This window comes from Anoplopoma fimbria, chromosome 13 (assembly GCF_027596085.1).
Source record: "Anoplopoma fimbria isolate UVic2021 breed Golden Eagle Sablefish chromosome 13, Afim_UVic_2022, whole genome shotgun sequence".
Taxonomy (NCBI): domain Eukaryota; kingdom Metazoa; phylum Chordata; class Actinopteri; order Perciformes; family Anoplopomatidae; genus Anoplopoma; species Anoplopoma fimbria.
Window position 1 is genome coordinate 8,292,860 of NC_072461.1, and position 14,549 is coordinate 8,307,408.

Here is a 14,549-nt window from a genome sequence, read left to right on the forward strand (position 1 = left end):
ATTGACTGCTAGTGTAATGTAATGTAGTGTAATTGACTCTCTAAGCATGTGTCTGTGTATGGTGATGGATATGTGTGTATGTGTGTGTGGGTAAACATCAGTGCTGCAATGAAATAAAACATGATGTAAAGGGATGTCAAAAGTCACTGGAAAATAAGAATCACTAAGTGTCAAAAAACGGGATTTGGCATCTTAGTTGAAAGTTTAAGAGGGGGAACTATCTCTCCCACTTCCAACATCAACTTTTTTCACTCACAGACGGAGAAAGACCACTTAAATATATTTCTGAAAAAAATAGAGGGTTCCTTGAGAAGCCTGCTCTGATGCCCAATCAAGCAAACACGCTCCACCCAAATCCCGCCTCTTCCCTGCAGCCTCGGGCAGCTTCAGGCCACGCTAGGTGTAAATGCCCTCCGGGAACAGAGGGAGGCGCTATAAAGTGAAGAGTGCTGATAGGCAGACCAGCAACAAAGCCAGGAGTGGACTTGTTTTCTGCAGGTGTGGCGCAGCATTTGTTTCGTCACTTCGGGAAGGCTCAGCCGGTTCATGGCTGGTATCGTCTAAAGGACAATAAAAAGAAACAAGGAATTGTTATTTATGCTAAAAATTGCTTTTTTTGCAACATTGCATCACCGACAAAAGACAACATTGTGCGATTCATTTGAAATCTTATATTTAAGGTTAAATTGTGGCGTGCATTACGGAGATGTTTGGGCTTATGTTCATTAGGTTCTAAGAGTTGGAAAGGTGACGTCTGAGTTGCCATGTGAACTTGGGTTGCTATGTCATGCTTCAAATCTTGACAGAAATATTTTTAATCAACTCCCAGGTGAAGTGCCTCTTGTGTGGCAGCGGCATAAGTATCTCTGATCAGCAATGTGCCCTCAGCATCATGGGAAAGTAGCTGAACCATGCACAGCAAAGGACAGCTGACAGAACAGGGGGCAACGCAGTTACATAACTATAAAGTGTGTGTGTGTGTGTGTGTGTGTGTGGTAGGGTGTGGAGGGACATGGCAACAGTAGATGACGGATGAATGTTTTAATTTCCCTCCTTTGGAGAGCATAATAGGGGAGTGAGCCAGAGGAAGCATTCGAGGTGAGAGGCAGCCATCAAAAGATGCAAGCAGGATAGCAAGGCTGGAAAATTAGGCAGATAGAAAATTTGGCAGGAGGAGAGACAGATCGGCACCACAAATGTCCTAGGGTCTGGCCTGGTGTATGTATGTTATTGTGTGTGTGTATTCCATTTAAATATCAGTTTATGATAAACTCTGATCTTCAAAGTGAGTAATTACAATTTCATTTTCCAAATTAAACATTTTTAAATGGTCTATATTTAACATGTTAATTTGTGTGGTTTTATATCTTAGAGTGAACTGCCGATGGGAACAAGACATCAGTATGGTGGTGATGTGGGGTGTTTCAGTGCAGGGACTGGTTAAGACACATGTATGAAGACGTTAAAAATGCTGTACAGAATATAATCAATGCTGCCCTAAAGAGCCAAACAGCAACTCAGTAAGGACTGAAAAGTAAAATTCCAAATTGCCATATATATATGGCAGTTTTTATATATGATTAAATTAGCACTCAAGTGCACAACATGCAGCTGGAAGTGAAAAGGTTTGAAAATAGAGTGAGAATGAGAAACATCCACATCTGAGAGACCATCACAAGTACTGTACACTGACATATTCATGAATGTGATATATATGTCATTAATTATGTACACTACACACGCAGTGTACATACAAATATATATCGACATGCAGTAAAGTCCATCACTTTTAATATGCAAGCAACAGTGGCATGACACAACATCTGGAGAAGAAAAAGAGAAGCATCAGGCAGAGATGTGGAAGGACAGAGCAGCTTCCAGACAAACAGCATCAAAGGAAACAGGCACAGAAACAGGACACACATACAGATGTAGGGCGGTCACACTATAGAGAATCAAAAAAGCAGGAAGCCATACTAACCTCGTGGTTCTAATGTATTGTCTACTTTGTCGTTTACATCAAAAACGCGGTCATGTACGCCTATAGTTTTCACACAGGTGTCTATAACAGAAAATAGGGAGAATGAGAGATCATTAGAGGTTTATGCCAAATAGGTTAGTGACATTTGAAGCCCCCCCTCTCAGCACTGAAATCAAACATCCCAAGCAACAAAGCTCATGGCAACATTCAGATGAAGTATGAAGTGACCTGGATTTCATTTGATGTGATCATGTATCATCCTTTTCATGTTTTCAGAAAAATAATTCTTAGCAAGTAGAGCCGTTTTTTTGTGATAAATTAAAGGGGTATGTTGGACAGCGAGCAAAAAGGTAATTGAGGAGGAGGTGAGGTAACCAGAGAAGTAGACATAAACTGTTTTGATTTCCAATCCAAATGTGTACTTCAACAAGCTCTATTACAAAGCCTTGTGCTGCATGCAAACACTTACTTGATGGTCGGACGAAAACTTTGAGCTTCAGGCATGTTTTCCTCCCGTTTTCAGCGATGGTGGAGGCTGAAAAAAATCACAAGACAAACGTAAAGAAGGTGTTAATACTACATAGTGACACACATGCACTTAACAAGTTCCTGACTGAATTTTCCTTTCATATAAAAGGTCTCCGTGAATAGATTTTTAACAAGGAATAAATCCCCGTAGAGGCAGTTAAAACTGAGGTAGTTTATTAAGAAAAAAATAAAAACTTTCAGATGTTAATGTTGACTCTTAAGTGGATTTTGTAGGGTTAGTCATGGTTCTTGTGAAATTATAGCCAGAAAGTATTTACAGATGTGCTTTGGGAAATGTCTCTGGGGAAAGTGGAGTGCTTTGCTCAGTTTAATTGTAGCATTTTAGATTCTACAACTGGCAGCAGCTCAATAAGGATCAAGAAATTTGCATTATCTAAAAAAAAAAAACAACACTAAAAACTGGAAGATATCATGTTTTGCGAATACTTCATATGTATACATTCATGCATTTTCCTCTCCATAGCCTCAACGTTCTCCGAGGGACACAGAGTCCACACAATGAGGATGTATGTGCTGCGTGTGCGGATGGTTTGCGGTTGCTGTCAGGAAATGGATCCCTTCCTGTCAAGCCCATGGGGTGTGAATCTCTGAGCGTTAGCTATCATGGTGGTTATATCACATCCCCTAAAAATATCTCATGTGGAGAGCGTGTGCGAGTGTGTGTGTGTGTGTGTGTGTGTGGTTGACCACTAATGGTGTTGTGGTGAGGCACCAGGTGCTTTCTCCTGTAGACGAGGATAGGGGTCAAACACATGTCAGTTGGAGCATGGTGGGTGCGTAATGCAAGCATCCATCATGGCAGGGGAAAGTACAGTAGTTTAAAAATACACAGCTTGTGTCAGGACCTCATAGCAAATTAAGGATATTTTGCTTTGCCCATTATTGTGATATATGAATGCTACATAAAGTAAACTAGTTTTCATTTCTACTACCCTAATCTCCAGAGAGACCATACTGCCCGTTGAGATGTCTTTCGGGCATCATTTTATGTCTTCTCTGAATCATTCCACAGCTGATGCAATGAAGCCAAGCATTTCCAAAGGCGACCATTTGGGATCTGTCAACTCCCCTCTAGTGAACCTTTACCTAACCCCTCCCTTCCCTTCCCTTCCCTCTCTCCCAGCTGTGTCACCCTCTCTTCTCGTCTGTCAGCGCGGCCGTATCCATTCATCAAAGCTCAACTGACTCGTCTTTTTAATTTTTTTTATGGCACACACCCCGACCGATGTGTGCACATACGCACACAGGATACCGATTTTAATATCTGTCTGCAAGCGTTGCTCCTCGTCCTCTTAAATAACAGTATTTACAATTCTCTAATTTCTCCCGGTCTGCAGAATTACACACATCGCTGCAATCGATGTCCCAGCTTCTATTTCGTGTGGAGGCAGTTGAAAAAGCAGTGAACTGTCTCTGTAGCCAGGGGATATGTTCATTAACAGAGTTATTGACTGATAACTATGGAAAAGGTTCAGAAGAGATGGAAATCTATTCCTTTTTTTCCGCACCCTGAGATCAAGATGCCAGTTTTTCATCAAATGCATACTGCATACTCTTTCAATCACTTTCATTTTGCTGAAGCCTTCTACACAGCTCATCAAGCTCCCTCTCTATCCCCCTCATCCTCGCAGTTACCATTTTAATGTCGTAAGCTTCATCAGCTGTTTCTTAGTCATGTGTCAGTGTGCAAGAGAGGTGACTTGAGATCAGTCGTCCTTTTTTCACAGCTCAGTTCATATTCAGCAGATGCAGAGGGAGAAGAAAGTGGAGGGAAGAGAGAGAGAGAGATATTGAGAGGCCTTATTATTTTGGTATGGAGGCAGCCGCTAATGAACCTTGACCACAGTCGCTCACCCACTCAGTCTTATACCAGTACCCACAGAATTTATGTCACTCTTTTTATTGCTCCACGTTTCCCCTCCAACACTTCTTAATGCTCCATATTTAATGTGTGCACAAACTGTATATGGCCACGCACAAAGACACGCACACATCTCCAGATGTCTTATCTTCATCATTGTTGTGGGCAGAGCTGAGTCACAGCCATCGACACCAGCCACTTAGCAAAGGCAGCTGATCATGAGAGAAGTATGGCCCTGATGAGAGTGGCAAAAACGCAAGTGGGAGTCTCTGTCATGATGACAGTTAGCAAAGCTGTTGTGATGTTTATAGATTTGGCAATCACACGCTCTCCACCTCCTACACAAGAAGACTCATCGACATACGGTGCACGATGGGACAGATATCACAATTGCCGTGGTCAAAGTAGCTTTCACAAATTGTATGTTACATAGCTATACTGGAATTCATAATTATTATTTTTTTACGTTTTCGTTTAGCAGTTTTTTAAATATAGTATGTGACAATGAATGAACTAAATAAGCTCCCCTGAGCTTGGATGTGGCCATTGCATTGGTTCTACATTCCGTTCTTGGTAGCAGCTCTTCATACTCGTGTGTTTGACGAGGATCCCTCCACCAAACCGTCCGCTCCAGCTTGTGTTTATTTTAGATTAAGATGCTGCTGAGGGCCAGCTTATTGTTCTTGCAGGCAGTAACATCAACACCTGCTATTCTGGTCCCCATCAGGCCAGCAGCCTGCGCAAGTGGCTGCTTTGAAGGACAGAGGCCCTGAAATGATGTCTCAGAGACGGGAGGGGGGAGGACTGGCAGGGAGGCGAGGTCGGGTTACTCCTCCAAGCCTTGTCCCCTGGCTAGTAATGGCTGGTCCCCTTAGTCCACTGCATTATGCATCAGCATTAAGGCAAATGGAATGAAGCAGAATCCAATTACGGAAGAACAAACAGGTGGGCTCAGTGCGGCTTAGGCGCGGCATTGTTTCAATCACAGCCCAAGCCAAGCTTTATTGCAACTGTAATGTTATCTGGAAAACACATTTCCGTTGCCTTTCAATGAAAGACTCAACAGCACATTCCAGACATGAGGACATAAAACCATGTGTCTGTAGCGATGGGGAGCTAAAACCAAAGTTTACGCTGGCTTAATACACTAGATGATATCATGGTAGGATATTGATTTCTTATCTGTCATTTAGGAGCTGTAATGGCTCAGCTATAAAATAATACTGCAGGGTGAGTCAATCAAACTGCTGGGAGAAGGCTTTGTTTGTTATTTTTCTCGACTCAGGTGTCATCTGGGGTTTTTCTCATAGTCAGAGAAACATTGCTGAGAAGCAGACATATGGCAGTATCACCACAAACCACAACACCAAATGTAATATTGCAGATTAGCAAGCAATGCGGCATGAATGGTTTAAAATCATGTGCAGTTTCAAGTTCCCTCTTATGGCAACTATGTTTAAGAGGTTTGCAGTGGTCCACTACAACTTCAGTAAACAATTCATTGAGGCTACTTGTCCCCGATGTCCACAAATCCAAACGTCCGGTGACAGCAAGAAGCCAAGCATAGACTTGTATGCCATCATGTGGACATGTAACATTAATAGCATCATGTTAGCATGCCTGTAGTCGGCTTCAGGTCTCCAGCTGGCTTTAATAATGGTGCTCTAATCCTTTGATCCCTGCTTATTTGTTAGGAGGACGGGGTGGGTTAAACAGAATGCCCTGTAATGTTGTGTCCAGCGCTGAGCATTCCTAGCAAGCTAATTCTGCCAGCGCTCTGAAAAAAAAAAGAAGGCTGCTGGCCTTGTCTTTGATTTGCCGAGATTACTCATGTGGCTTACACCATCAGAGTTTAGGTCCAGGAGTTTATATAAACCGGTGTTTAAGAGAGAGGACACACAGAAACACATGCAGCATTACTCTCTAGAACCTTTGTAGCATCTTCTCCATCCAGTTAATCAGACAGTTTGCAGCCAGAGTACATTTCCTCTATTCCGTGTTTAGAAATCACTGCTGGGATTCATTAACGTTCCTAGTTCGGTTTCAGGGTATGGAATCAGTCAAAAGAGGACAATGTTAAACCAAACAAGTGGAAGAAAAACCTTGAATTCAAGAAACGAGGGAGTTTCAGATGGAGAGGAAGGGGGGGAATATTTATACGACCCCCTCCAATCGGTAATATCAACCGCTGCACTGTCCAAAACAACCTCTTTAAAGCTTACAATAGCACACACATGTGGTAAAGCACAAACCCATATGAAATGGAATGTTGTACAGAAACACTCTGAATTACTGAGTGTCCTTCACAGAATGTCCTTCCAACATTCAGCCGGTTACAAAGCAGCGTACTATTCTACCAGGACAGAAAGATTTGAAAAAAATATGATAAAAAGATTCAATACTACCAGCGCATTCTACACAAACTATCTGCACTGCGGGCTGCGTGTGTTTGTGTGCACACACAAAATGTGCGCGTGTAAGAAGATGGAAGAGACTATCCACCGAAGAGGCCCATTAACCAGATGCTACTGCAGCGAGCACACAATGGGAGGGAATGGGGAAGCTGGGAGGAGCAGTGAAAGACGAGGACTTGGATTCAGGCAGCCGAGGGAGACTCTCCCCCCCGGTGATAGCTGGCCTTTTGCTCTTTCCTTGCATCTTTCAACCGCCGCCAAAAGTGAACCAAAGTCATTCCTCATGCCGCTTGCTCCGAGGTGACGAGGTCACAGGCAATGGGGAAAAGAGAGAGAGATACAAGGGATGGAGGGGGAGAGAGCATGTGAGTCGAGAGGGAAAAGGGAGTTGAAATCGATAATGCTTAATTAAACATTGCACTAGTTCCATCACACAATTGTGTGTGGGGATACAATTATTTCCTATTCGCTATTACATCAATCTACATCAAGTATCGTCATTTTGTGAAAGATCGCATAATGACAATCCAACAAATTGCTCTATCTTCTTTAAAATCAAAAGCGCCTTGAAAGTCTGAAAACCCTTGAAGTTCATCAGCTCATTCACATCCTTGCACTCAAATTACAATAAACTCAGTGATTTATTAATCTAAGGGGAGTTTGGTTTTTTAAAGCAGGCACACAATAATAAATCACTATGCATAATAATGTGTCATTACTGCACTTAGTGTACCCCATAGAATCAAAATATTATTATTATGGCCCGTGAATCCACCCACTGAATAAATGAGAAAAACTGTGGATGTGTGCCTGTACGCAAATGTGGGTATTATAATAGAGGGGGAATGAAAAAGAATGAATAAATGAACAATAACCAATTAAAAATAATGACCAATGCACTGGGTTAATAATATATGTGTTAATGGTTTAATGGCCAAGGATAAAATGTCCTTGTCTTTGTTACAGTGAATCATAATCAGCTCCTTAAGACGGCTGTTAGGAGCATGAATCATATGCTGAGAGGAACCGCGTGCCCTCTGAATCACAGCCCTCCACTGCCCTCTTTTCCTCTGATCTCTCGGCTTTTCACGGCCTTGCTGTTTCCCAGCAGACAAAGTGATGACTACTTTATTGGCGGTCAAACTCAAAGTAACTTGATTAGAGACTTTTCTCGCTCGCTTTGCTCTCTCTGGGTTGTCAACAAGAGCAGTGTTACTTAGCTCATGGTGTATTAATAACCAAGTCTGGCCAGTGGGTTGGCTCGCTGGTTTGACTGTTTCCTGTATATTCTTGAAACTCCAATAAGCTTGTTATGACCAGGCCTTTCACTAGACTAGCTTATACGCATTTACTTGATTCTGCTAGTTTTGCCGAAACCACTACCTCATTTGTTGCTTTGATCTTGGTTGTGAAGAGGGTTCCAAAATCTCTCATGGGTGTTCACTTGACATCTTGAGACAGTTAAAGCTACTGCACATGATTCACATGATTTTAATATGCTAACAAACCATGCATTAACAGTCTTGTATGGAGGCACCTGCATTTGTTGCGCTTTATTCACGGTTTTCCTTTAATTTGTCACTGGTCTGTATGGCCAGCATGAGTGTCTCCATTACGTGCAAAAATATCTGGTGCAAAAGTGACACGGGGAGGGTTAGTTTGTTAGTACTGTCCTCAAATCCAACGAGAGAGATGGGATAAAAGGGGAGCCAAGAATTGATGTAGTAACCAGGGGAGGCAGAGGTGATGGAATGTCTATCCATCTATCAGGATTATAATAATGCATTCCAGACAGCATGGATCTGTGTGGCTTTTATGTATGTCTGTTCATGCATGTGTATGGATTTTTTTTTATACGAGTGCATGTGTATCCATGCGAGTCTGTGTGTGTCTTTCTCTCACATTACTCCATGTTGCCGGATCATTTCTGAATCCCGATGACAGGCTTGATTTTTCACGTGAATGAATGAGAGGGCTGAGTTATGATGGTGTCCATATGCATGTTCCCTCCCTGAACCACAAATGGAACGGCCCCGGCTCTTCATCATTATTAGCAGACCTCCTGTAGCTCTAACAAAATACAGACTGCATACACCGTCCCCTGCCTCTGTTTCATTTGTCCATTAATGCTATTTTTCTGCTGCTGCTGCTTCTCTACCATCTCTACTCTGCTCTCCTCTTGGGAGCAGCTTTAAGGAGCATGTTGCATCACAGGATTTATGATCAATCAGACACCAGCTAGTCCATGACTTTGAGAATCTGTTTGAGCTTTGCGTGTGCATGTAGCAGTCCAGAAAGGTTGAAAAATACCTTATTAGATCTTGTGGGAAAGCCTTAAGAATTTCAAAGGTTTCCCTGCTTGGTATTTATGATCAATTGTGTCGCATGTTGCATATTGGCCTACGGGCATCCGCAAAGTGATTGAAGCCTAAGCAAAATACAAAAAAATATATCATTTTCCAACATGGGTAGAATCATTGCCCACCTCTGGGTCTTTGTGTTCTTTCTCCAATGGTGTAGCTGTGATATCCCTCTTGCTCGCAGTGTGAATCCAAGAAATATCTATAAAAGAACTCCCACAAAATAACATCCACAAGTGAGACGCAAAAGTGTTATTGATTGTGTTTTCCGAGAGAAGCAGCACCAGCCCATGTAGGGGAACAAGTCAGACGGCAAGAAAACGACATCTGTTCGGCCGACAATCTGCCGCTGCATGATCACACCAAGTGGTTTCCTATTTGCCACACATCTTACACGCCTAAAGACACCATAACTCGGCTCCCTCATCTCTTGCCGCGAGCTGCCACTGATATTGGATTGCTGCCTTTTTCAGATTAAATTCACTCAAATGCGAGATTGTGGGTTGTGTCCATATTAGACAAACGTGCTTGCATCAGCATCCTGTGAGATGGGTTTCTCTTAAACCATGAACGCACTGTGAACTCCGACCCGAGAATGGCTCCAAATTATCCATTTATCCCCTCCGTCTGTCACAGAGGCAGACACCTCAGAGCTGTAACTCACTCACTGCTACAGTGCAGTAATACTGCATTTTGCAGAAATGCTTCCATGTGGCCATCATTACATCAATCTCTGCATCTCCCTGGGTCTGGTACAGTTTACGTCTTTAATGTATTTCTCTGTTAATATTTTTTCTCTCTGCTCTGCCTTGTGTTGAACTGTAAAAGAAATCACTGCTGGATGTTGTCTCCTGACTGACTCTGGCTTTCGTCTTGTCCTCAATTACCTGCCAGAGACAAGAGGCTGACACTAACAAAAATGAAGAATTATGATCTCCATTTGAGTAAATTCCCGCCGTCCTGCTAGCATTGATTAAGCTGTTTCTGTTGTTGAAGCAGATGACAGCAGAACCCTGTCTCCTCTCTCTAATTTTATCAGAGATGCAACAAATCAACCCTCGACCCGCATCGAACTCGTAGGGCGAAAACACCATTAACGGTCATTTTCTCGGCGGGAATATGATTTGACAGCTTAATTTTCATCTACAAACAAGAACGCTGATCAATCACGTCACAGAGGGCGGATTTTTCATCCCCCATCCCCTCAGGTAATTTGGCTACGGAAAGTTATTAGAGCTGAGAAAAAAGATTAATATTCTGATACTGTGTATATGAGCACCGTTTATATATAAGGTATCTGCTGTTCTGTGTGTGGTTAAATATCGGGTACTCTACACAAATACTCAAGTGAAATCAGTGGCATATTGATTATAAATACATTTTCTAGTTTTAATAAGTCTGTGCTACTACAGCAGTGTTACAAAACCAAAGAAATTACACATTTCATGAATTCCCCTCGATGATATACTGCTATGTCTCAAGTGCATGAGCCCTTTCGCAGTTAACTATTGGTAACCTCACCCTCTTGTGCTCATGGATTGTGGCCTCTGCCTTGGGACACATTGACATTTCTGTTCAGTGTAGGTGTGCAGGATAGCCAGCTTTAGAGGGTAATGATGCGTAAGGTTTGCCCTGTTAGCTACGCTACACTACGCAATCACACAATGTAGGCAAATGGGCGACGAGGGCAAAGTCTGACCACTGTGTGTTGTGTTGAAGAGCATATATCATCAAACCTTAAACAGGAGAAATGTCTTTGCTATGTTGAAGCTAGTTGTAGGCACTGTTTGTGGTCTTCACTGAATTTAAAATTGGACTTATGACATAGACATAGACTTCATGTCAATTCAAATTATAAGTTACTAAGTGTTTAAAATTGAAAGTAATCAGTCACTAATTACTGTTTGAGATGAATTATTTAGACATTCGGGTTTGGTTACTTAGCATCTCTATGCACAGTAGATAAGATGAATATTTAATGATCCTTGTGGGGTGAAAAAAATGGGTAAATTCAGGTTGTGCACCAGAGCATTGGCCATGAAGGACAATGGACTCACTGCTCAAGTGCAAGGCTTAGTTCAAGTGAGGATTTGTCGTTTTCAAGCAGAGGATATCATGTGTTCACTGATCACAGCCAGCAGTTGTCACAATCACCTGCCACAGACAGCTATCTCATTGGTCCATGTCGTGGATCCATGAGATCGTACTTGTAGAAAAAAGTCAAAATTCTCTGTTTATACTGGATTACTTAAGGGATATATGAAATGTCTTGTAACATATAAAGTCAAAATAACTTAACGAGCTGATAATACTTCGTGGTGTTACTATTTTCACCATCTAATTGAAAGGAGTTATTGTGAGAATAGAGGAATACCGATTCAACAAACAATCTCAAAATTTGACCAGCAGTTGGACCAAGTTTGGTGTTGCTAAGTAAATGACCTGTGCATGTAAGCATAAAGTACCGTCGGGATATAGAACTTGAAAAAATGTGCATGAAAAGTTTACACTGAGTGAAATGACCATGACCTGCTCAGGTGTACTATAGCATTCAGTTTTTCTCTTTTAAAAAGATTAAAGACAATCATATTTTTTTAGCATCTTAATTTGTGAATATTTATAATAATAGTATGTTCAGCCAAAACGTAATCCCTGAGAAAAAACACAGTAATCGGGTAATACTCTTTTGAAAAGATTCTTGTTGTGATTTTTGCAGCATGTTTACTTATTCTTCAGTAAGAAAGTTTTTGAGTACAAATGTATCACTGAATTCTTACGATTAAAGGAGAACAAAAATGACGAAACCCAAAGCAAGCTGAAGGGTCTCGTATGCTTCTACTGCTAGGGGATGAGAAAGACCCCCTGTAATGATGATGATGATGGTAGTGATAGATTTTGCTGATAAATTGGCAGGGGCGGTAATGTAACTATACCTCTCTACCTCTTTCAATCTTCCTCCTTTTGGTCTACATGCTGTCCACTAAAGAGAGACTGTCCGATCCATCAGCAGCCATCTTCTCTGCTACTTTTGAACATCCAGGACGGACACAATGGCGGTGGGAAATCACATGTCAGATGACTTCATGGTAGATGACTTTAATATCCGCCGCAGTAGCCAGAGAGGCTATACGCCAGAATCATTCAATAGCCAATGAAGCCGCGGGCCACTAAACCAATATGGCGTGCAACAGCAGAATGGATGTGTTCCATGGAAGCCCTGTCGTTCGCGGTGTAATTTAATCTAGCCTTTAGGACAAGCATCTCTCAACAGAAATGAAAAAAAAAAAAAAAAATATATATATATATATATATATACGTTAGAAATAGAGACTTGCAGGAGAAGATGAATTGTATAACCCCTCCCTAACCCCCATCAACGCTCCCAACTTCTGAGACCATCCATTTTTCCCTTGTCTCATTTAGTATGACTGTCAATGCAAATCGGCTATAAAAGCAAAAGAAAATCTGATTACTTTTTAACAGACAAATGGCCAAACACCTGGTTGTTGAAGGGCCTCTGGAAAAGCGCTCAGGCTATTTGTTTAGTGGACAAGCTTGAGAGAGAAAACACCTATTAACAGCGGAAGCAACGGCAAACATTACAGAGGCACTCTTTTGTTTTTTCACTCCAGACTCTAGCTCTCCTGCTAAGTGTAAGCGGAGCAGGGAGAGAGAGAAAGAAAAAAAGTGAGAAAGAGAGGGAGCGAGAGAGTAAAACACATGAAATGGGAAAAAAGGACAGAAGTCTTGGCTGGCTGTCAGGTTAACTGCTTCATAAAAAAGGTGTCAATTTAGAAAACAGACTCCCGACTCTTTCAACGCTGTCTCTGAGCGAAGGAGAGAACGCAAAGACGCGGGGGTTTGACAGCCACCCAGAGCTGCATTAACACCACACGTCTAACCTTTACTGATAAACAGACACAAGTATAGCATAACCACCAGCATTTAACAGGAGAGAGTTAAGTGTCATAACTGACACGTCTTGCTGAGAAGGAATTTATACAGTTTTCCCCTCATACATTGGCCAACAAAGTTTAAACTTTACCTCAACAGCTGAAGCAATAATGCATTCCACTGCATGATATTGCACTAATGCCACAAATATGAGAGCAGACCCGTGCTTCCTGTTTTCTAATATCAGCGTATCCATGTGACAAATGTGTTTTGAGCGAGTGGCGGCGACTGTGCCTTCTGACAGTAACTCCTCCATAAAGTCTGTAGTGGGAGGACAAACTCAGCTCAATACCACTCTATCACCTTGCTTTGATAAAACCTAATTTCCCAGGGGCTTCAACTTCAGATGAACTCGGTTAGGCTCAGTTTCTATGCCAAAAAGCAGAGAACTTAACATCTAACATGAGCTGAATAAGAGCATAACATAATGCGGAGAGGAGGGCCCTCCTTTTTGAGGGAGACAGTATTGTGCAGCGGGGGAAGTGAGGTATAACTTTTCAAACTGTCTCAATTTAACTCCCGCCTGTGAATTCCATTGCCATTTTAGGGAAGAGTTCTCCACGAGCGATGAGAGCAGCGTGAAAAGCTTGGCTGAAAGCACAGCATGAGAGCGTCTACTAGGATCACTGTAATGCCGCTCTCAAAGCTCTGTGGTGAAGTTGTGAAAACACGGGTTAGGAATGGGGTGCTTGTCTCTATATCTGTCTGGCTCGGTGTGTTAAAAGAATAACATTAGGTCAGGAAAGGGCCATCTAGGTTTGTAATCTGTGTCAAGTATTTTTCTCTGAATGCATGTGGGGTTTGTGCAGGGTTTGGAAACTTAAAACAGTATTTTTAGCATAATATTAATATGATAAAGAATATTGAGGTTAGCTTAATCAGTGTCACTGTAGCTCTAGAATATGTTACTGCAATCTCTGTTTCTACAGACGGGGAATGGATTAGAGGAAGAAGCCTAAATAAACACATCAAGTTATTTTTTCTTTTAATTGGTATGTACGCTGTGCAAAGCAGCAGTGATGACGGAGACTCACATATGTAGTAGTATTCTCTGCCAGGTCTGAACTCAAAGCCCAGAGAGAAGGGGGTGAAGAGCTGGAACTTCTCTGAGAACTTGAGCGGCCCGTTCGGGGAATGCGGCCTGTTGCACTCCCAGCGCTTGAAGCCCTTGGCGGTGTGGTCGCACGTGCTGTAGCCGTCGTAGTTGACCATGTAGAGGACGTAGCGCTCGGTGCGCTCCTCAGGCACCGATTCTTCATAGTGAGGACAGTAGACATCCAGGTAGTCGTTTATGCACACGTCGATGTGGTAGTCTCCACGGTGGAACCTGGTTGGAAAACAGAAGAGTGAGGAGAATGGTTAATTTGATTATCTTACTTTTTAACCTTTATTTTTTTCTAGGAAAAACACATTGAGATTTTAAATCTCCT

At 42.1% G+C, this 14,549-nt stretch overlaps 1 protein-coding gene across 1 annotated transcript in view; it reads right to left on the minus strand.

Moving 5' to 3' along the window:
* Positions 1-389: 389 nt before the first annotated feature.
* The window catches only part of efna5b (ephrin-A5b), an 89,748-nt gene continuing 75,588 nt past the window's right edge, over positions 390-14,549 (minus strand). The window contains exons 2-5 of the mRNA XM_054611568.1: positions 14,154-14,446; positions 2,451-2,516; positions 1,982-2,062; positions 390-560 (exon numbers count right to left, since the gene is read on the minus strand). Of these exons, the coding sequence (XP_054467543.1) occupies positions 433-560; positions 1,982-2,062; positions 2,451-2,516; positions 14,154-14,446 (568 nt within the window). The 3' untranslated portion in view covers positions 390-432. The remainder of the gene's footprint in view (positions 561-1,981; positions 2,063-2,450; positions 2,517-14,153; positions 14,447-14,549) is intronic.